This window comes from Nyctereutes procyonoides, unplaced genomic scaffold (genome assembly GCF_905146905.1).
Source record: "Nyctereutes procyonoides isolate TBG_1078 unplaced genomic scaffold, NYPRO_anot_genome, whole genome shotgun sequence".
NCBI classification, from domain to species: Eukaryota; Metazoa; Chordata; class Mammalia; order Carnivora; family Canidae; genus Nyctereutes; species Nyctereutes procyonoides.
The window spans coordinates 57,708,629-57,732,787 of NW_026575051.1; the positions used below are offsets into that span (position 1 = coordinate 57,708,629).

The window sequence follows — 24,159 nt, forward strand, 5'->3', positions numbered from 1 at the left end:
ACAAATAAACTTAAAAAAAAAAAAAGATCATGAAATTGAGGCACCCAGTTAGTGATAGAGAGGAGATTCACATCCAGGCAGTCTGGCTTCAGATTCCACAAACTTAACCATTATGATCGACTATCTGTCTGGGTAACAGTGGATAAGGTTAATAAGTGTGACAATTTAAGAGACTAATGAAATGCTAGTGGTGATATGAAAGAAAAGGCCACTACTCTTTAGCAAAAGCTGGATATAATCAATGGCTGGATGTCTTTGGTGTGAATTTATACCTTTATTAAAGTTTATAGCTGCCCTTCTCAAAAGGTTCCTGAAAAGAATTCAGCCCTAACGCCCTAAGCACCCACTGTATGCAATTAACTTCTCCCTATATATTTTGCAAAGGTACTAGTTAGTGCCATCTTTTCAAGAACTGAGAAAATAATCACTCAAATAATTTCCCGTGTTCTGAAGTTTGGATGGAGAACTGTGGATTTATATCCCTGTGAGTAACAAGTTGCTTTTTAAATGCCGAATATCTTTTTGTCCCTAGCCCCTTTTACACATGGAAATAATTACGTTTATGTTATTTCTGAAAATGCAAATAAATTTATTAGGTGTATGACTGTCACTTTATAGCAAAAGAAAATGTATTCCTTTTTTTAAAAGAGTTATAAAGTATTACATTATATTCAAATTGTTACTATGAAAGGGCACATTATTTATTCTCATTTTATTTGATCCCAAACATGCCATTTACTTTATTTCAAAAAATATACAGCACACTTATTCCTAATAAAGCAGAAGAACTAACATAACTCATGTCTTTTTTACCAAAAGCATATGCTTAATGAATTTTTTTAAGGTTAATGAATTTAACAGAATATATTTTATGCCCTCTTTAAGCTCTATGAAAGGGGCATCCCACCAGTATTAAAATGTATTCAGAAAAGAATGTGGGATTGTCTATCATCTGTCTAGTTCACAAAAAGCAAACCAATATTGAATGATATTTCACCAGGAAAACCTATATTCAGGAAGTGTTTGTAGAATATTTACATGACATTTACAAGACTATCAAAGTGACAAATCTCTTGAGCCCTCAGAGAACAATGGCCCATTATTAATAATACATATTTCTGTTTTCACAATCAAGTTTTCTTGCCTTTTTTTTTAATCTTCTGTTATATGTGACCTTCTTATTATGCTTATTGGTTTTAGTTTTCTGGTATGTGTTTGAGGGGGAGATATGGACATTTCTTTTTTTAAGCAAATCCTAGCATCAGATGTGAAATCTACACAGCTGTAAGCATTCTTATGGGAACCTGCACTGGGATTTCCTCAATTGCTTAATGCAATTACCTAAGCCAGTCATGTAGTATTAATGTAATTTGCCCATTTCTACAGCTGAAAAGTTTAATCTTTAAAGAGTAAAAAGACAACACTTGCCTGCCCCACTACTCCTGTACCTTGGAACCAAATGATTACTTCACCTATTTTCAAAATTCCACTAACTCCTAATCATCAGCCTTAAAAAAAATCTTTAGTCATATAATAAATTTATATGCACATGAATGAGTAGGTATACATACAAAGGCATTTCTATTACAGTTAAGTGGTTTTTCTAAAATACAAAACTGATTATCCACTTCTCCACTTAAAAATCCATTAGTGGTTCCTAACTGCCTATAGGATAAACTCTAAACTTACAAGGCCCTACAATATCTGTTCCTACTTACCTCTAGTCTCACCCTCTCACCATCCCCCAACATCACAAAACTCAACCTGCAGCCCTATAGAATTCCCTGAACATTATCAGGCTCCCTCATCAATGAGCTAGTTCCTCTGTCTGGAACACATACTCCTTTCCTCCTTGTGCACCTAATTTCTACATACCCTTCAGCTCTTGGCTTCGAAGGCTATTGCTCTAGGGGCGCCTGGGTGGCTAAGTCGGTTAAGTGTCTGACTTTGGGGTGCCTGCGTGGCTCAGTGGTTGAGCATCTGCCTTCGGCTCAGGTCGTGATCCCGGGGTCCTGGTTTCAAGTGCCACATCAGGCTACCTGCAAGGAGCCTGCTTCTCCCTCTGCCTATGTCTCTGCCTCTCTGTGTGTGTTTCTCATGAATAAATAAATAAAATCTTAAAAAAAAAAAAAGCGTCTGACTTTGGCTCAGGTCATGATCTTGGGGTCCTGGGATGGAACTCCCACTCAGCGGGAGTCTGCTTCTCCCTTTCCCTCTGGCCTTCCTCTGGCCCTCCTCCTCCCCCTGCTGATCCCATGCACTCCAAAACGCTCTCCCTCTTAAATAAATAAAATCTTAAAAAAGAAGAAGAAGGAGGTTCTTGCTCTAAATAAAAATAGCTGGTCTACATTATATACTACTCCAAAGGGTCCTCATAGTCCCCTGCATTTGCTGCATCACAGCACTACCTAAGCAATTAAGTATGATTTGTCAATATTCCTCACCTGACCAGAAGATCTATTAAATAGCAGAAACAGAAATAGATCTCTTTCATTCACTATTGTATCTCCAGTACCTAGCACAGCATTTAGCACGAGGTAGTAGTAGTAGCTCAGTATATTAAAAGCCGAATGAATAAGATAATTTTGAGATTAGTAGTCAGGACTTTTTTTTTTATTTTTATTTATTTATGATAGTCACACAGAGAGAGAGAGGCAGAGACACAGGCAGAGGGAGAAGCAGGCTCCATGCACCAGGAGCCTGACGTGGGATTCGATCCTGGGTCTCCAGGATCGGGTCCTGGGCCAAAGGCAGGCGCTAAACCGCTGCGCCACCCAGGGATCCCCCGTAGTCAGGACTTTTTTTGGTGAAAATGCAAAGTCTATTCTACTTCTCAGTAAAAACTAGTCACATGAAAGCTCCGTTCAAATCAGCAAGTATTTACTGCTTAGCAACATTGAGAATCAAAGAGAACAGAACCGCAACTTAGGACAAATGAGGGTGAAAACAGAAAGTACAGACAGAAACGTGCTAGTTCAGCAGTTCTAAAAGTGGATCTGAAGACACCCTCCTCCTTTCCCCGTCCATAACGTCAAAAGTATTTTCACAATAAGCCTATATTATTTGCTTTTTTTTTTTACACTTTCACTCATTCTCAGTTACATAATGCAGTTTTCCAGAGACTACACACCATATCATAGACTGAATACGAAGTAGATAGGAGAATCCAACGGTTTTTATTAAGCTATAGGTAAACAATGTAAAACAGTGCCACTTATGAAGTTTGTGTTGTTTTACAAAATAGTTATCTTTCCTAAAAACATATTGTGTTAACATATCATGGAAATTATTGCTATTTTTCAGTGATTTCATAAATATTGTTATTTTTAAATTTCTAATACATTAAATATTGATAGATATAACCTACCTAAGCAAAGCTCTTTAAGTCTTCACTAAAATTTTAGGACTCTTAACAGGCTATTGAGACCAAAAGCTGAGATTCACTGAGCTGGTGGTATTTACAAAAGGATGGGGCACTGGTCTAGATTTCTCTGTGCAGAGTAGCTAAATTAGATGTAATAGATGTTATTAGACATGAAATTGTTCAGGATTTGCATAACTTAACATGTGTAAAGTACAGATAGAGGCTTTTCTCAGCAGTTATTTTTCTTAGAGCAAAATATAAAAAGAATCCTTTAAAACCATTCTTATCCTCCCACCTAAAATACAGTATAGTTTCATAATCTTTTTTTCATTACCATATTCAGACATTATTATATTTCTACAGTCTCTACAACTGTGATTTAAAAATAGTTGCATAGGGGCACCTGAGTGGCTCAGTGGTTGAACATCTGCCTTTGGCTCAGGTCGTGATCCTGGAGTCCGGGCAACGAGTCCTGCACTGGGCTCCCTGCAGGCAGCCTGCTTCTCCCTCTATGTCTCTCTCTGCCTCTCTCCCTGTGTCTCTCGTGAATAAAAAAAATAAAATCTTAAAAATAAAAAATAAAATAGCTGCATAATCATAATCCAGCATTCCTACAAACCTCAACAGAAACTTTCATATCTGATTTTTAATGTATTTTATAAAAATAAAGCCTCAGACCAGAAAGAATATTACAGATTACTATCCCAAAAACCTTACTTCTCAAATGCCAACAGATCTTATTTTAAATCAAACTTGCCTGAGAGATATTGTAGCATGGAACACAAACAAAATGACATTTTGACCTGGAACTTCTGGAAACCTTGAATTCAGAATTAGATCTCTCCCTAACTTTGAAGGCTCGACACACTCTCAAGCTCCCTCAAGAATCTGTTTCCCAGCATTCCAGGTGCTACCCATGGTTCCATAAACACAGTTAAGGGTTGCACCAGTGCTTCCCACTACTCGAAATGATTGCTTTTCTAACCTCTACCTACCCAAAATTCTTCAGCCTGAAGCCAACTCATTCACAATTCTTTCTCACTTCCTTTCAATTGAATATTACAACCCTTTTAGAATATCTGAACATCAAAATATAACTCCATTCTGCTTATCATTATTCTTTAGGACAGGAACTGTCTTATCAATCTCTATTCCCTGAAGCACCATGAAAAAGACGGAGGAACTGCTGAGAAAAATGAGGCTCAGATGAACTGTAACCCACCCCAGGTCATATAGCCAGTGACTGAAAGAGTCCAATATGAATGCCAGACCCCACACTCTGACAAGGCCCATGGTCTTTGTACCATATCATTCCATGCTCCCAACCTTACATACATTATGATAATAAATATTCAAGAAATCTGTAAAACTGGAATGAAATCAGACTGGCTTTATTCTTCAAGAAACGTCTAAGGTGAAAAAAAAAAATCCCGATAAAACATTTCCTACAACTGGACTTTTGCCACCGTGCCATCATATCCCTACATATCTTATTGTGGGGGGAAAAAAAAACCCACATTAAATGTGCAGTTTTCAGGAGGCAGCATTAAGACCAACATCTGCTCCTGAAGTGTGTTTTTGCTTTTGTTTTTGTTTTTTTTTAAGATTTTATTTATTTATTCATGAGAAACACAGCGAAAGGCAGAGACACAGGCAGAGGGAGAAGCAGGCTTCCTGCAGGGAGCCCAATGCGGAACTCGATCCCAGGACCCTGGGATCAGGCCCTGAACCGAAGGCAGATGCTCAACCACTGAGCCACTCAGGCGACCCTTTCCTGAAGTGGTAAATGTCTATTATCACCATATTTTCCTGGTTCTTTATTTGAGTAGAATTGGAGCTCTGACTTGTATGCCTGAGACAGACTAAGGTTTCAATAAATGTTTGTTGAATAAATGAGTGAATAAAATTCATCATTTCTTCAGCTGTCCGAACCTGTGCTTACCTTCTCCAATTCCTTTGGTATTTGTTTGCCCTTACTGTCTCAGAGCAATAGCTAACAAAAACAACTGTATATTGGGCTGTAGAAAATAGAGCTTAATCTGTAAGATTAGCCTAACTCCGGGTAATGTCAGAACTGCACTATGATTATGTAACGAATAATAGATATCATTTCAGAAATATGTCCTGGGCATTATATAAGTATTTTTAAATACATTATTTCTCAATTTTTAGAAAACATTTTCTGTAATCCTCACAATAAGCCCACACAATAGAAATATCATCCTAATTTTTAAAGTAAACTAAGTAATTTAAGTGAAGCCCAAATTCAAACTCAGCACTGTGTGACTCCGAAGCCCATGATCCAGTCACCACCCTCTCTAGCTTCTCATTTTAGTTATGTAAATACAACACAAGATAACATCACAAGATTGCTACTTAGGAATGCATGGCACTTGTGTGGAGAGGTCACAGCAAAAATCTAAGGCATTATTTATGAACTTATAAACTCTATATGAAATACAGAATATCATACTTTAATACAAATTTCTTTTTGTCTTAATTTTTTTTAATACAAATTTCTTTAGCAACTGCTTAACTTACTTGTTTGTGTTTTAGAAACATGTTTCTGGAGAAAATCAACTGTTTGAGCCAAAACCTTCTTATTACAATGTGTTGATAGTTTTTCATCACATTCATAACACCTGAAAAAATATAAATATGTAAGCAAATATTATGAAAGCATGTTCATTAATGTTGTACACCAGGTAATAAAGTAATAAAGTTGATAATTATCCAATCTTGTCTGAAATGGCAGGGGAGAGTATATTTAGAGTGAGGCATTAGGTAATTCTAGAGAAGACAGTTCATACAGAGCCTATCATTCAAAATAAAGTTTTGATACTTTATCCCAAGTGTAATGGAAAGCCACGAGGAAATCTTTAAGCAGGGAAGTGATGTGATCCAATTTATATTTTATTTTTTAAAAAAGATTTTTAATTAATTTTTTCATGAGAGACACAGAGAGAGGCAGAGACATAAGCAGAGGGAGAAGCAGGCTTCCTGCAGGGAGCTGATGTGGGCCTCGATCCCAAGCCCCTGGGATCATGCCCTGAACTGAAGGCAGCTGTTCAATCACTAAGCCACCCAGGTGCCCCCAATCTATATTTTAAAAACATCACTCTGACTAATGTCAGATGGAGGAAATCAGGAACAGAAGCAGGTATATCAGGGTAAAAGCAGTAGATCTGGAGAAAAATGAACAGATCTACTTTACACATATTTCAGGTAGAAACGGGGAAGTATAAAATAATTGCCATGGAAAGGGGGAAGTGGATGTGGGGTAAGTCCATGATTCTCAAACAGGAGCAATTTTGCTCCCTAGGGAACATGTGGGAATGTTTTGAGACATTTTGGCTGTTAGAACTGGGGAAGCTGCTACTGGTATCCACAAGGTAGACAGTGCTAAACATCCTTTGATGTACAGGATGGTCCTTTCACAGCAAAGAATTATCACCTCAAATGACGACAGCACTGAGATTGAGAAATTCTGGTCTAGAAGAAAGAAGACTTGCTGTGAGTTGGGAATGTTTAAAGCTGGGTAGTGGGTATAGAGGATTTCATTATATCATTTTGTTCAAGGATTAAAAAATAAAACAAGATAAAAAGGGAAATAAAGTAACTGCTAGGCTTCTGGCTTGAATACTTAAGTGATGGAGATGCCACTTGTAGAGATGGGGAAGACTGGGTAAACGTTTTATTTTCTTTGGGGCTTAGGTGGGAAGAGAAAGTTCCCAAAGAGATTTTTATTTTTTTTTAAGATTTTATGTATTTATTCATAGACACAGAGAGAGAGGGGCAGAGACACAGTCAGAGGGAGAAGCAGGCTCTATGCAGGGAGCCCGATGTGGGACTTGATCCCGGATCTCCAGGATCACACCCCAGGCTACAGGTGGCTCCAAACCTCTGCGCTACCGGGGCTGCCCACAAAGAGATTTTTATTTTTATTTTTTTTTTTTAAAGATTTATTTATTTATTTATGATAGACATAGAGAGAGAGAGGCAGAGAGACAGGAGGGAGAAGCAGGCTCCATGCCGAGAGCCTGACGTGGGACTCGATCCCCAGATTCCAGGATCGCGCCCTGGGCCAAAGGCAGGCGCCAAACCGCTGAGCCACCCAGGGATCCCCCACAAAGAGATTTTTAAAAGCACATTCCTTTTTAGAAAACTGCCCTCCATAAGCTTACTCATTAGCGCATTTAGTATTAATAAAGATTTTTTCTATGTATTCTTATTACCTGTTTCCTTTATCTTCATAAGATCCAATGGTCAAATAAAAACATATATTTGAATGTATTAAAAGTGTTTTAAAATATGTGTTATAGCAGCATCACGTTACATAGTCACAATCTTATAATTACTAGTGGTTCTGAGATTAGAACCTATAGATTAGAAATCTATAAATTAGATTTGGGTTTCTTTTCTTTTTTTGGGGGGGTTCTTTTCTAAACAGCACTCAAAATTCAAATATTTATTTTTACTCAAAATACAAGTATTACTCTATCACTTGCACACAGAAATACATAGACTCATATACATAAATCTTGAAGGAAACAAGTCACAGAAAACATTCCTAAAACACCTTTTCTAACAGACCATGATGGAATTCAAATAATGTAATTAGAGTTACCAGGCTTACACTATAATAAATGCTCAAAATTTACTAATGTAATTATTACCAAAACTAGCAAAAATTGCTCATTTGCAAAATATTGAAATGTCAAGAAATTTTTATTGACATTGCAATCTAATTTTTATTCGGTATAAAATATATTGTAACTTTGAAGAGTACAAAAAGAAAATGTAAATTAAAAAAACACAATAGCAGTGAATTTGAAGAAAAGAGGATAGCACAACATAAATTAATTTTGTTTCCATTAGAAATAACAAAAAAAAAATGTAATTGAGCATCTACTTGCTATAAATGCCTTACATGCATTTTCTGGTTTAATTCCTCACAACAACCAAAAGAATATTATCATCTTAGAATTAAACAGCTCAGGGATCCCTGGGTGGCTCAGTAGGTTAGCGCCTGCCTTCGGCCCAGGGTGTGATCCCAGAGCCCCGGAATCGAGTCCCACGCCAGGCTCCCTGCATGGAGCCTGCTTCTCCCTCTGCCTATGTCTCTGCCTCTTTCTGTCTGTGTGTCTCTCATGAATAAATAAATAACATCTTAAAAAAATTAAACAGCTCTAGGGATGCCTGGGTAGCTCAGCGGTTAAGCGTCCTCCTTTGGCTCAGGTTGTGATCCTGGGTCCTAGGATCAAATCCCGCATCAGGCTCCTTGTGGGGCACCTGCTTCTCTCTCTCTGACTCTGTCTCTGCCGTTCTATGTCTCTCATGAATAAATGAATAAAAATCTTTTTAAAAAAATTAAAGAGTTCTATATAACAATATAACTGTTAAACTTTTTAAGGTTTAAGAATTAGATGTGAAAAAGAAAATAGTCTCAAACTTTAAATTTCTGTAAATACATGTGACCAACTTGAATTTCTTCCTTAGAATGGAAAATAATTTTACAGACCCCCAAATGTGACTTAAATTATTTTCATTATAATAGAAATCTCATTCTCACAAAATGACCAATAAATTGGTCAGCCTTATAACTCTATGTATCTATGAAAGCAAAATTTACAATTAAGCATAAAAACAAAATTATAAAATCAATAGTGTTAAAATTAACAACACTATTGTGCTAGGTAAGGGTTTTTGTTTTTTTTTTTGTTTTTTTTTTGGTTTTGTTTTTGCTGAAATTATATCATCATTCATACCATGATGTGGTCCTATGAGCCACAACAAAAAGTTCTGATACAGGCTCACTTGAAATCATTCTATTCTAACAGGTGTGACTCAATTCTCCCTCTACCTTCCTCTATTCCTGTGATGCTCAAATTGTGGTCCCCAGACCAGCAGCATTGACAACACCTAGGAACTTGTTAGAAATGCAAATACTTAGGCCCTACCCAGGAACTACTAAATCAGAATCTCCAGGCTGAGGCCCAGCAATCTATTTTAACAAGCCTTCCTGGTGATTGTGATGTGCCCCATTGTTTGAGACCACTGCTCTATTCAGACTACAGGGAAATATTTCCTAAGCTGCCACACTATGGCATCATCCTCCTCTCCCTCAGGCTCCAGTGTATCATGCACAGAGAAAGCTATCTCCAAGCTTTCCTCCTTCTCCGCAGTATTATTACTTGGGGCCAACCCAAACAAAAACATATGCAGCAAGTACGTGACCTGTACCACAAATTATGATTATCTGTTCTATAAGCCAAAATATCGTTATATAAATTTTAGAACCCAGAAGCGAAAACACAGAGTTAAAATATTTTTGTCTTAAAATTGAAAATCTCTTGGAACGCCTGGGTGGCTCAGTGGTTGAGCGTCTGCCTTTGGCTCAGGGCGTGATCCTGGAGTCCCACGTCGGGCTCCCTGCATGGGGCCTGCTTCTCCCTCTGTCTATGTCTCTGTCTCTTTCTGTGTGTCTCTCATGAATAAATAAATAAAATCTTAAAAAAAAAAATTGAAAATCTCTGTTCAAGGAAAACTTGAAAACTTTTGCAAATTCATTCAAGGAATCTACAGGAATCTATAGATTCCATTTAGAAAATTTCTGTTGGATAAATACATATATAAAAAAAGAAAAGTTTATTGTAAAATATATGCAAAGTTTTTTGATACAGTATCCACTTCTACCACTGAAGCCAGTGTGGTATGCTGGTAAGAAACTAGCAAATCAAAAGACTTGATTTAGTGCCTGGACTTTTACTTTGTAACCATAAAAGAGTAAATGATACTCAGTGTCTTTATATTTAAAATGAAGATACTGGACGTGGTTCCCAGCCAGGATTAAGTAGTAGAATCACCTGAGAGGTTTTTACAAAACTACAAATGCCCAGGCTTACCCCTTCCCTGTAGGGAATCACCCAACCACTTGACTGCTTAAAGCACCTTCCTTCTCTAGTAGAACTCTGGAATTCTGTATTAGCAAATTCATTACAAAAAATCAACTAGGAAGAATGTTTTCTTTATCCTATGAAGAAAAGTCTTAAAAATGTAGAAGGATGACTCAACTTTTCCTTATTTAAATTTTATATCTACGGGTAATATTAGTTTTCTTAAAGCATTCCACAGGTTGTGTTCAGGCTAAAAAGCATACGTTGGTATAACATCTCAAAATATCTTACCTTGGAAAGCTCAAAGAAAATGGTATTTTTTGTAGTGGACATAAGTTGTAACATCTAACTTACCATATAACCCACGTGCTCAGACTAATTGTAATACAGTGAGATTCTGTTCTCCAACTCTTGTAGTGCCTCAGTGAATGAAGGTTCTCTGAGTTTCTACCACAACCCTACAGAGGAATAGAATGTTATTTGTATGATCTACATATAAATTTGTTTAAATTAATCAAAACTTAAATCATATGCAAACTTATACTGAGACTCAGACCAATCCAGTAATTTCCCTCACCAGGTAAGTAAAGAAATGAGTTCCAGTTCTGGCCAGTGCAACTCAAGGGGTAGTCTATTAGATGTTTCATGGAAAGTTTCATACATTTAAAAACAAAAACAGGGAAAGGATGTACTTTTTGCCCTCTTTCTGGTCTTTGGGGATTGCTGTATGATACATAATGCATGAAACATCTTTGGCCATAAAAAGCCATGAAAGTGAGAGTGGCACAAAAGAAAAATGTAAGAAACGTTAGTTTTCAATGTCCTTTTCATTGAATTAACTAGCCTTGAAGTGGTCCTACTTACGAACCATGTGAGATAATAAGGATTCCTCTTATTTTAGAAAAATTATACACATCTTAAATGTTATTCAAAGGATATTACAGATAGTAATACCTTCTAAGCTGTTCAGAAAAATTGTTTTGAAAAAAATCTTTTCATAGAAAAAAAAAATTAATCTAATGAGGCAGCCCGGGTGGCTCAGTGGTTTAGCGCCGACTTCAGCCCAGGTTGTGATCCCGGAGACCCAGGATCGAGTCCCATGTCAGGCTCCCTGCATGGAGCCTGCTCTTCCCTCTGCCCGTGTCTCTGCCTCTCTCTCTCTCTCTGTGTATCTCTCTTGAATAAATAAATAAAATCTTTAAAAAAATTAATCTAGTAAGATGCAAAAAAACTTGGATCCATTTCTTAAGTAAACACAAATAGGTAAAGGCAAGTAAGACATGAGAACTACTGCAGGTAGGTTGGATTCCCTTTCAAAGTATTTCTATACCAAACATGATTACTTTATAAAAATAACATACATTTTACTCTGCCTTAACAAATATTTCTAAGTTCAGCCTTGGAGAGTTCTATCTAAACATGGAATAAATTTAAGTTCTAAACATTACCAACAGTCCAACTCACAATAAGCATAGAAGAAAAATATCTAAGACAAATTCACAGATAAAAATCATTTTTCTGACCTGAAATCCACACTTGAGGCACAACCAAACGTCAGAGGGAAGTACTGGCTGCCCGTCACAGAATCTTCTTTCTTTTAAACATTCTGAGCAAACTGACCACACATTCTCAGCTATTGCTTTCTTCACATGATTCACACTGATAGCATGACTTATATGTTGGCAAGTAAAACCTACTGAATAAGACAAAACAAAATTTGAACATTTTCTTTACTAAACCAAAGTGCTATCATCAATAAGCAAAAGTCAATAGCATTAAAATGCTGTAACTAAAAAGCAAAGAGATTCAAAAAAAAAGTAACTCAAAAGGATACTACTGCATGGTTCCATTTATAAGGCATTCTTGAAATAACATAATTACAGAGTTGAAGAACAAATCTGTGGCTGCTATGGACTATGGATGGAGAGCAGGGAGTGTGGCTATAAACAGGTAACCCTTGAAATGGTAATGGTACAGTCAGGTATCTCAATTGTGATGATTATACAAAACTATACATGTAATAAAAGTGCGAATTATACCCACGCAGACAGGCACACACACTCAAATACACACACACACACACACACACACACACGAGGCCTTGCATATCTGGTGGAACAGAATAAGCTTTAAGGATTGTACTGATGTCATTTCCCTGGTTTTGATAGTGTACTATAGAAATACAAGATGTTAAATCAGGAGAGGCTGGGTGAAGAGTGAATGGGACCCCCTTGTATATCTTTTTGAAACTTCCTGTTAATTAGTTCAAAAATAAAAAGTTTAACAAATAAAGTAGATTATTTACTGAGCAGCTACTATGCCAAGCATAATGTATTTTTAATACATTTTCTTCTCATTAAGATACATACATATAATCATTCCACAGAGCCTACCTCTGCTCTCAAGCTATTTTCATCACTATAGGGAGAAAGGAGAGAGAGGAACAAACAATGGCATAATTTACAGGAACAAGAACTCTCCTTAATGAATACTACCAAATAACAAATGACTTTGTGATGAATGGATAAAGAAGATGTGGTTTATGTATACAATGGAATATTCCTCAGCCATTAGAAACGACAAATACCCACCATTTGCTTCAACGTGGATTGAACTGGAGGGTATTATGCTGAGTGAAATGAGTCAATCGGAGAAGGACAAACATTATATGGTCTCATTCATTTGGGGAATAGAAATAATAGTGAAAGGGAATAGAGGGGAAGGGAGAAGCAATGGTAGGAAATATCAGAAAGGGAGACAGAACATAAAGACTCCTAACTCTGGGAAATGAACTAGGGGTTGTGGAAGGGGAGGAGGGTGGGGGGTAGGGGTGAATGGGTGACGGGCACTGAGGGGAGCACTTGACGGGATGAGCACTGGGTGTTATTCTGTATGTTGGCAAATTGAACACCAATAAAAAATAAATTTCTTATTAAAAAAAATGACTTTGCATGGTCCTTAGTTACCCCTTACAACAGAGTCCCACTGGGACTCCTCTATGTGTAGACAAGTGGCCAAAATAAGTTAATATGTTTTTATTTCTTCAGATAACTGTATTCTTCTTCCAAGGACACAATAACACTTCCACTTCTCCCAAATACCTGAACATTTCCATTTCTCTACCTCAACTATCTCAAACACCAAAACCACAACTCTCTGCCAAAATTAAAAAACAAAGGGAAAGACTGAGTAACTTGAAGAGGGGAACAGGAGTATGTACATTTTGACTTCCTCCACTTCCCTTCCTAAGTGTGCAGCACTCCTTTTCACCCATTAGTGAACTAGAGAGAGGCTAAGCGTTAGTTCCATTTCATCCTGAAGCCTAAGAATGTGACTCCTGACGAGTGACTTGTTGTGAAACATAATTTCAACAAAAATAATGTGTAAATCTGGTGAAAGATTAGGACTTCCAATTTCATACCAAGAACAAGTTGAAAGAATAGACATAAAAGGGGTAATTCTGAAGTCCTATATTTGAAAAGCAAGAACACATGCCATTAAAGAAACGGGGATTCTGGGGAAGGCTGATAGATGACCATACCAGTACAGGACCTAGAAGTGCTTTACCAAATGTCATTGCTTTGAGTTTTTATATTTTAAATTTCTAAGGGGAAAAATCATTCCATACATCTTCTGTATTATCCCTGGGGTGGGATCTGGCCAGGGTACAACTTAACTATTCTCTGATTCTGCAATTCAGACTTATAAAACTGAAATTGTTAATGAATTCAGAGATAACTGAATTCATGATAAAAGGTTTCAGGCCTCTAAATTAAATCTATTACCATTTAAATGCTTCAACCATATATACTTATTATTAAGTAAATTTGAAAGTTTGATGTTTCCTACAAGAACTAACCAGCGTTTAAATAGCATTCACAATCTTTTGTGGGGAAGGGCAGGGAAATGTAAAAAAATATGTACTTTTTTGTGCTCAGTTTTCTGTAACTTGTTTAGTCATATAATTGTCTAAATTTAAAAAAATGTACAATTGTCTAAATTTCATCTGTCAAATAAGTCCTCTAGGGATTCCCGAATAAAACATACAATGATGCATTAAAGCCTATAGTTGTTTCGCAATAACAAGTCAAAAACAATAATTAAGATGTCCACGTTTTTCATTTTAAATATTAATAAAAACTTTACAGGGAGGTCTTCTAGTTTGCAAATGATGGTCTAAAATCAACACTTCCCCATTCCCCAGAAACCAAGGTCAACAAGAATAGAAAACAAAAACGAGTTCCTTTTCAGAAAAACCACAAGACCACATCATAAATTAAGTGGAAGGGTCCCACCTCAACACAGCAGAGATCAAAGAGGAGTGCATACAGAAGGAAGCAGAGAGCATACTGCAGCTATAGATTTCACAGAGAACGCTGCATGCTTTGCAGACACAGCACAGAAACCTAAATCTCTGTGCTGCAACAACACTGGCAGGAGCTCCCCTATATCCAATATTGTTTTAAGAAGCCAAAAAAGGCAACTACTAATTCACTAAGTGAGAAACAACAACAAACAACAACCAAGCCATATTCACAGGGAACAGTCTCATCTCTAAGTCAGTCAGGGAGAAGAGATACTTTGGATTCTCAAAAAACCCAGGGCTGCGTAATCCTGTTGAGTTGGAAAGGAGTAAAAGCTAACTGAGCTCACACTCAAAACTCCAATGGTCCTGACAGTGCCCTGGCCCTCCTCACACAAATATTCTAAAACTAACTGGCCCAAGAAAGGTGACTTACAATGAGAAATCAAGGAAAAATCTAAGCCACAAACTCTATGGCAATAGAAGAAAACCGAAAAGCATATGACACAGAAATCACTGTCATGAAATAAAAATACAAAACAGAAGCAAATGCACCGGCACGAGGTGGCAAAACAGCAGGAAGAGCAGTAGCAGAGCTCAGGGAAAAAAATGAAAGAAAAAATAAATGAAACCACAAAAAGGATGACAAATAAAAAGGGCAGAAAGTGAAGACTGCAGAAGACATTGTAAAAGATAAAAATGAAAAGAGCAAACAAAATGAAAAGGGAGCAGGAGTTTTAGAGGATTTGAAAAAATAATGAGAAGACAGGCAAGGAAGATCTAACATGGGAATCATCCCTGAAAATTTTTTTTCAGGATCCCTGAAAGAAATCATATTCACAGAACAAAACAAATGTTTAAAGATATAATTCAGACTTCCCTCAACATAGCAATCTAGCTATCCTGAAATACTGTCCAAGTTAAAAACACTTAAAAATGGAAATAAAAATTTAAAACACCTTTTTAAATGGAGAGCTGAACTGGTGAGAAAGAATGGGAGAATCCTTGGAGGCTGAAATGGAAGGCACGAAGCTCAAGAAAAAAGCAGGCCTGATGCCAGCAGCTCCCCAGAATCTTCTCCCAGGCTTGAAGGCCTGGCTTTAACAGGCCATGAGAAATGTGAAAACAAAAAGATGCTAATTTTAAGTTATTTTATAAACTAGAAATGGGTAGGAAATATCAGAAAGGGAGACAGAACATGAAGACTCCTAACTCTGGGAAACGAACTAGGGGTGGTGGAAGGGGAGGAGGGAGGGGGTGGGGGTGACTGGGTGACGGGCACTGAGGGGGCACTTGACGGGATGACCACTGGGTGTTATTCTGTATGTTGGTAAATTGAACACCAATAAAAAATAAATTTATTATTTAAAAAAAACTAGACAAAATCTCAATAAAAATATCAACAGGATGTTTTGGAACTAGACAAGGTGATTTAAAATTTCATGCAGGGGAGGAGGAGGGGCAAGACGGCGGAAGAGTAGGGTCCCCAAATCACCTGTCCCCACCAAATTACCTAGATAACCTTCAAATCATCCTGAAAATCTACGAATTCGGCCTGAGATTTAAAGAGAGACCAGCTAGAAGGCTACAGTGAGAAGAGTTCGCGCTTCTATCAGGTAGGAAGACGGGGAAAAAGAAATAAAGAAACAAAAGGCCTCCGAGGGGGAGGGGCCCGCGAGGAGCCGGGCTGAGGCCGGGGCGAGTGTCCCCAGGACAGGAGAGCCCCGTCCCGGAGGAGCAGGAGCTGCACCAACCTTCCCGGGTGGGCGGAAAGGGGCTCGCAGAGAGTTAGAGCAGGACCCAGGAGGGCGGGGATGCCCTCGGGCTCCCGGGGACACTAACAGACACCTGCGCCCCGGAGAGTGCGCCGAGCTCCCTAAGGGCTGCAGCGCGCACGGCGGGACGACCGGAGCAGCTCGGATGGGCTCGGGCGGCGGCTCCGCGGAGGGGGCTGCGGGGCGGGAGCGCGAATCCACCAGCGCAGGCCCCGGAGCACAGGGCGCCGGGACACAGCCCAGGATCCGGCCTCCCCCGGGACAGGCAGAGGCCGGGAGGGCCCAGGACAGCGAGGACGCTCCTGCCCCGAGCTGAGCAGATCAGCGGCCCCGCCCCGGAGCCTCCAGGCCCTGCAGACGGAGAACCGAGAGCCCCGAGCCCCGTAGTTCCTGCGGAGGCTGAATCCAGGCTTCCAGAGTTGCCATAGCAACTGCGGCTGATCCTCCTGGGGCCTCACGGGGTAAACAACCCCCACTGAGCCCTGCAGCAGGCAGGGGCAGAGCAGCTCCCCCAAGTGCTAACACCTGAAAATCAGCACAGCAGGCCCCTCCCCCAGAAGACCAGCTGGACGGACCAGTTCCAGGGGAAGTCAAGGGACTTAAAGTCTACAGATTCAGAAGATACTCCCCCGTGGGTTTTTTTTGTTTGTTTGTTTTTCTTTTTTTTCTTTTTGATTTCTGATTGCTTTCCCCACCCTTTTTTCCCTTTCTTTCTTTTTCTTCTTTTTTTCTTCCTTTTTCTTTTTTCTTTTTCTCTTTTGTTTACTTCTTTCTCTCCTGTCTTTTTCTCCTTTTCCCAATACAACTTGTTTTTGGCCACTCTGCACTGAGCAAAATGACTAGAAGGAAAACCTCACCCAAAAGAAAGAATCAGAAACAGCCCTCTCTCCCACAGAGTTACAAAATCTGGATTACAATTCAATGTCAGAAAGCCAATTCAGAAGCACTATTATACAGCTACTGGTGGCTCTAGAAAAAAGCATTAAGGACTCACGAGACTTCATGACTGCAGAATTTAGATCCAATCAGGCAGAAATTAAAAATCAATTGAATGAGATGCAATCCAAACTAGAAGTCCTAACGACGAGGGTTAACGAGGTGGAAGAACGAGTGAGTGACATAGAAGACAAGTTAATGGCAAAGAGGGAAACTGAGGAAAAAAGAGACAGACAATTAAAAGACCATGAAGACAGATTAAGGGAAATAAATGACAGCCTAAGGAAGAAAAACCTACGTTTAATTGGGGTTCCCGAGGGCGCCGAAAGGGCCAGAGGGCCAGAATATGTATTTGAACAAATCCTAGCTGAAAACTTTCCCAATCTGGGAAGGGAAACAGGCATTCAGATCCAGGAAATAGAGAGATCCCCCCCTAAAATCAATAAAAACCGTTCAACACCTCGACATTTAATAGTGAAGCTTGCAAATTCCAAAGATAAAGAGAAGATCCTTAAAGCAGCAAGAGACAAGAAGTCCCTGACTTTCATGAGGAGGAATATTAGGGTAACAGCAGACCTCTCCACAGAGACGTGGCAGGCCCGAAAGGGCTGGCAGGATATATTCAGGGTCCTAAATGAGAAGAACATGCAACCAAGAATACTTTATCCAGCAAGGCTCTCATTCAAAATGGAAGGAGAGATAAAGAGCTTCCAAGACAGGCAGGAACTGAAAGAATATGTGACCTCCAAACCAGCTCTGCAAGAAATTTTAAGGGGGACTCTTAAAACTCCCCTTTAAGAAGAAGTTCAGTGGAACAATCCACAAAAACAAGGACTAAATAGATATCATGATGACACTAAACTCATATCTGTCAATAGTAACTCTGAACGTGAACGGGCTTAATGACCCCATCAAAAGGCGCAGGGTTTCAGACTGGATAAAAAAGCAGGACCCATCTATTTGCTGTCTACAAGAGACTCATTTTAGACAGAAGGACACCTACAACCTGAAAATAAAAGGTTGGAGAACCATTTACCATTCAAATGGTTCTCAAAAGAAAGCAGGGGTAGCCATCCTTATATCAGATAAGCTAAAATTTACCCCGAAGACTGTAGTGAGAGATGAAGAGGGACACTATATCATACTTAAAGGATCTATCCAACAAGAGGACTTAACAATCTTCAATATATATGCCCCGAATGTGGGAGCTGCCAAATACTTAAACCAATTATTAACCAAAGTGAAGAAGTACTTAGATAATAATACACTTATACTTGGTGACTTCAATCTAGCTCTTTCTATACTAGATAGGTCTTCTAAGCACAACATCTCCAAAGAAACGAGAGCTTTAAATGATACACTGGACCAGATAGATTTCACAGATATCTACAGAACTTTACATCCAAACTCAACTGAATACACATTCTTCTCAAGTGCACATGGAACTTTCTCCGGAATAGACCACACACTGGGTCACAAATCGGGTCTGAACCGATACCAAAAGATTGGGATCGTCCCCTGCATATTCTCAGACCATAACGCCTTGAAATTAGAACTAAATCACAAGAAGAAGTTTGGAAGGACCTCAAACACGTGGAGGTTAAGGACCATCCTGCTAAAAGATAAAAGGATCAACCAGGAAATTAAGGAAGAATTAAAAAGATTCATGGAAACTAATGAGAATGAAGATACAACCGTTCAAAATCTTTGGGATGCAGCAAAAGCAGTCCTGAGGGGGAAATACATCACAATACAAGCATCCATTCAAAAACTGGAAAGAACTCAAATACAAAAGCTAACCTTACACTAAAGGAGCTAGAGAAAAAACAGCAAATCGACCCGACACCCAGCAGAAGAGAGTTAATGAAAATTCGAGCAGAACTCAACGAAATTGAGACCAGAAGAACTGTGGAACAGATTAATAGAACCAGGAGTTGTTTCTTTGAAAGAATTAATAAGATAGATAAACCATTAGCCAATCTTATTAAAAAGAAGAGAGAGAAGACTCAAATTAATAAAATCATGAATGAGAAAGGAGAGATCACTACCAACACCAGGGAAATACAAACGATTTTAAAAACATATTATGAACAGCTCTACGCCAATAAATTAGGCAATCTAGAAGAAATGGACGCATTCCTGGAAAGCCACAAACTACCAAAACTGGAACAGGAAGAAATAGAAAACCTGAACAGGCCAATAACCAGGGAGGAAATTGAAGCAGTCATCAAAAACCTCCCAAGACACAAGAGTCCAGGGCCAGATGGCTTCCCAGGGGAATTCTATCAAACGTTTAAAGAAGAAATCATACCTATTCTACTAAAGCTGTTTGGAAAGATAGAAAGAGATGGTGTACTTCCAAATTCATTCTATGAGGCCAGCATCACCTTAATTCCAAAACCAGACAAAGACCCCACCAAAAAGGAGAATTACAGACCAATATCCCTGATGAACATGGATGCAAAAATTCTCAACAAGATACTAGCCAATAGGATCCAACAACACATTAAGAAAGTTATTCACCATGACCAAGTAGGATTTATCCCCGGGACACAAGGCTGGTTCAACACTCGTAAAACAATCAATGTGATTCATCATATCAGCAAGAGAAAAACCAAGAACCATATGATCCTCTCATTAGATGCAGAGAAAGCATTTGACAAAATACAGCATCCATTCCTGATCAAAACTCTTCAGAGCGTAGGGATAGAGGGAACTTTCCTCGACATCTTAAAAGCCATCTACGAAAAGCCCACAGCAAATATCATTCTCAATGGGGAAGCACTGGGAGCCTTTCCCCTAAGATCAGGAACAAGACAGGGATGTCCACTCTCACCACTGCTATTCAACATAGTATTGGAAGTCCTAGCCTCAGCAATCAGACAACAAAAAGACATTTAAGGCATTCAAATTGGCAAAGAAGAAGTCAAACTCTCTCTCTTCGCCGATGACATGATACTCTACATAGAAAACCCAAAAGCCTCCACCCCAAGATTGCTAGAACTCATACAGCAATTTGGTAGCGTGGCAGGATACAAAATCAATGCCCAGAAATCAATGGCATTTCTATACACTAACAATGAGACTGAAGAAAGAGAAACTAAGGAGTCAATCCCATTTACAATTGCACCCAAAAGCATAAGATACCCAGGAATAAACCTAACCAAAGAGGTAAAGGATCTATACCCTAAAAACTATAGAACACTTCTGAAAGAAATTGAGGAAGACACAAAGAGATGGAAAAATATTCCATGCTCATGGATTGGCAGAATTAATATTGTGAAAATGTCAATGTTACCCAGGGCAATTTACACGTTTAATGCAATCCCTATCAAAATACCATGGACTTTCTTCAGAGAGTTAGAACAAATTATTTTAAGATTTGTGTGGAATCAGAAAAGACCCCGAATAGCCAGGGGGATTTTAAAAAAGAAAACCATAGCTGGGGGCATCACAATGCCAGATTTCAGGTTGTACTACAAAGCTGTGGTCATCAAGACAGTGTGGTACTGGCACAAAAACAGACACATAGATCAATGGAACAGAATAGAGAATCCAGAAGTGGACCCTGAACTTTATGGTCAAGTAATATTCGATAAAGGAGGAAAGACTATCCACTGGAAGAAAGACAGTCTCTTCAATAAATGGTGCTGGGAAAATTGGACATCCACGTGCAGAAGAATGAAACTAGACCACTCTCTTGCACCATACACAAAGATAAACTCAAAATGGATGAAAGATCTAAATGTGAGACAAGATTCCATCAAAATCCTAGAGGAGAACACAGGCAACACCCTTTTTGAACTTGGCCACAGTAACTTCTTGCAAGATACATCCACGAAAGCAAAAGAAACAAAAGCAAAAATGAACTATCGGGACTTCATCAAGATAAGAAGCTTTTGCACAGCAAAGGATACAGTCAACAAAACTCAAAGACAACCTCTACAGAATGGGAGAAGATATTTGCAAATAACATATCAGATAAAGGGCTAGTTTCCAAAATCTATAAAGAACTTATTAAACTCAACAGCAAAGAAACAAACAATCCAATCATGAAATGGGCAAAGGACATGAAGAGAAATCTCACAGAGGAAGACATAGACATGGCCAACATGCACATGAGAAAATGCTCTGCATCACTTGCCATCAGGGAAATACAAATCCAAACCACAATGAGATACCACCTCACACCAGTGAGAATGGGGAAAATTAACAAGGCAGGAAACAACAAATGTTGGAGAGGACGTGGAGAAAAGGGAACCCTCTTACACTGTTGGTGGGAATGTGAACTGGTGCAGCCACTCTGGAAAACTGTGTGGAGGGTCCTCAAAGAGTTAAAAATAGACCTGCCCTACGACCCAGCAATTGCACTGTTAGGGATTTACCCCAAAGATTCAGATGCAATGAAACACCGGGACACCAGCACCCCGATGTTTCTAGCAGCCATGTCCACAATAGCCAAACTGTGGAAGGAGCCTCGGTGTCCATCGAAAGATGAATGGATAAAGAAGATGTGGTTTATGTATACAATGGAATATAACTCAGCCATTAGAAACGACAAATACCCACCATTTGCTTCAATGTGGATGGAACTGGAGGGTATTATGCTGAGTGAAGTAAGTCAATCGGAGAAGGACAAACAGTGTATGTTCTCATTCATTTGGGGAATATGAATAATAGTGAACGGGAATATAAGGGAAGGGAAAAGAAATGTGTGGGAAATATCAGAAAAGGAGACAGAACATAAAGACTCCTAACTCTGGGAAACTAACTAGGGGTGGTGGAAGGGGAGGAGGGTAGGGGTGGGGGTGAATGGGTGACGGGCACTGAGGGGGACACTTGATGGGATGAGCACTGGGTGTTATTCTGTATGTTGGTAAATTGAACACCAATAAAAAATAAATTTATCAAAAAAATAAAAATAAAAAATAAAATTTCATGCAGGGGACTCCTGGGTGGTTAAGTGTCTGCTTTCAGCTCAGATCATGATCCCAATGTCCTGGGATCGAGCCCCATGTCCTTGTGCTCTTTGCTACCTGCTGCTCCCCCTACTTGTGCTCTCTCTCTGTCAAATAAATAAATATAATATTTTTTAAAATCTTAAAAATAATGGATAAAAGTTCATATAGAAAAGAGTAAAAATAAAGAATAAAGGATTTACTGATGAAAAACATAGATGGTTATTTCCCCCAATGCTATTTAGGATGCCAGATATGACAATTTACCAGCAATGTCGTCTGAAGAGTCTTCATCACGAGGTATAGCAGGCCTTTTACTTCTTTTGACTTTCTCAGGCAAAGCTTTGGAAGGCTCTTTCACCCGCATCTGTTATTTACTGAAAAGGTTGGGGGTAGGTTGAAATGAATACATTTTAATCCTCAAAACTAAAATTTTAGGTATTTTACTTCATGTATATTAAAAAGGAAATGACTTCAATTTTAGTTGGCTTGGTACATTAACAGAAGAAGAGAACATCAGATGTAACCAAAGAAATCTTTATTAAACCAAAATACAAATGCACAACATATTTGACTTTCGCCAACTACTCCTTAGATGATGTCCAGGTGAATGACAAAACTAAAGTCTTGACCAAGGGAATAAGTGCTGCTTCTGGGTCATGTGCTCCCCTTGCCCTTTCTCCCACCCCACTAGCTAGGAAATTAGTAGAAATTGGAAAAGCCACAATGGGGCAGGGAAGGAAGCCAGGTGCCCAGCACAGCAGAGCCAGCCTACCTGCACTATATGACCCAGCACTGAACTACTGAGAGAGAAATAGTTTTAAGCTGCAGCATTTTTTTTTTTTTGGTGAGGTTTTCCCCATTTTTATTATGAAAACACTTAAACATCCAGAAAAGTTAATAGAACAATATAATAAACACCCATATGCTTACTGCCTAGAATCCACATCTAGAACATTTTGCCCTATTTGTTTTATCTAAATATCAGTATGTACAGATACTGAATATGTGAATATATTTACTTGTTTTTGCTGAACTACTTCAAAGTAAGTTGCAAAGAGCATGTATCTTTGTGCCCCCATAGACCATACTTTCAATAGCAAGGTTGTATAATGCCCCACACTTAATTAGTTTCTTTCTTCATGGTGTTACTTACCTCTGTCCTTTCTGTTTCTTAAAAACCCAAAATTAATTGTTAAGATTTTATTTTTTTTAAGATTTTATTTATTTATTCATAAGAGACACAGAGAGGGAGAGACACAGCCAGACTCCATGCAAGGAGCCCAATATGGAACTCGAACCCGGGTCTCCAGGACCTCGCCCTGGGCTGAAGGCAGCGCTAAATCACTGAGCCACCCGGGCTGCCCAATTGTTAAGATTTTAGATTAAAGATTAAGCATCTTTTCAAACCACTGTATTTGGAGTCTCTGCCTAAATCCTACCTAATATCATCTGTTCTATGGCTAAGCTACACTGCAATTTTCATGGCTATTTGTCTATTTGCTTTTATTGATCAAGGTGGAAGAAACTTTCAACTCAATAATAAATTCTGAATCTTGGGGTGCCTGGGTGGCTCAGTCAGTTAAGCGTCCGATTCTTGATTTTGGTTCAGGTCATGATCTCAGGGTCATGGGATTCGGCCCCATGCCAGGCTCCACTCAGTGGGAAGTCTGTTTGAGATCCTCTCCCTCTTCCTCTGTCTCTCCGTGTGTTTGCGCACATGCTCTCTAAAATAAATAAACCTTTAAAAATGAATACATAAATAAATCCTGAATTTTTTTTTCCTTTAAGATTTTATTTAAAGAGAGGCAGAGACAGAGAGAGAAAAGCAAGCTCCCCACAAGGAGCCTGATGCAGGACTCAATCCTAGAACCCCAGGATCACGACCTGAGCCAAAGGCAGACGCTCAACCACTGAGCCACCCAGG

At 38.9% G+C, this 24,159-nt stretch overlaps 1 protein-coding gene across 2 annotated transcripts in view; it reads right to left on the minus strand.

Moving 5' to 3' along the window:
* The window catches only part of USP45 (ubiquitin specific peptidase 45), a 78,764-nt gene that overhangs the window by 51,161 nt on the left and 3,444 nt on the right, over nt 1-24,159 (minus strand). For both annotated transcript variants that reach the window (XM_055330726.1, XM_055330727.1), the window contains exons 2-5: nt 22,500-22,609; nt 11,784-11,956; nt 10,615-10,718; nt 5,906-6,006 (exon numbers count right to left, since the gene is read on the minus strand). In XM_055330726.1, coding sequence (XP_055186701.1) covers nt 5,906-6,006; nt 10,615-10,718; nt 11,784-11,956; nt 22,500-22,599 — 478 coding nt within the window. In that variant the 5' untranslated portion in view covers nt 22,600-22,609. The remainder of the gene's footprint in view (nt 1-5,905; nt 6,007-10,614; nt 10,719-11,783; nt 11,957-22,499; nt 22,610-24,159) is intronic.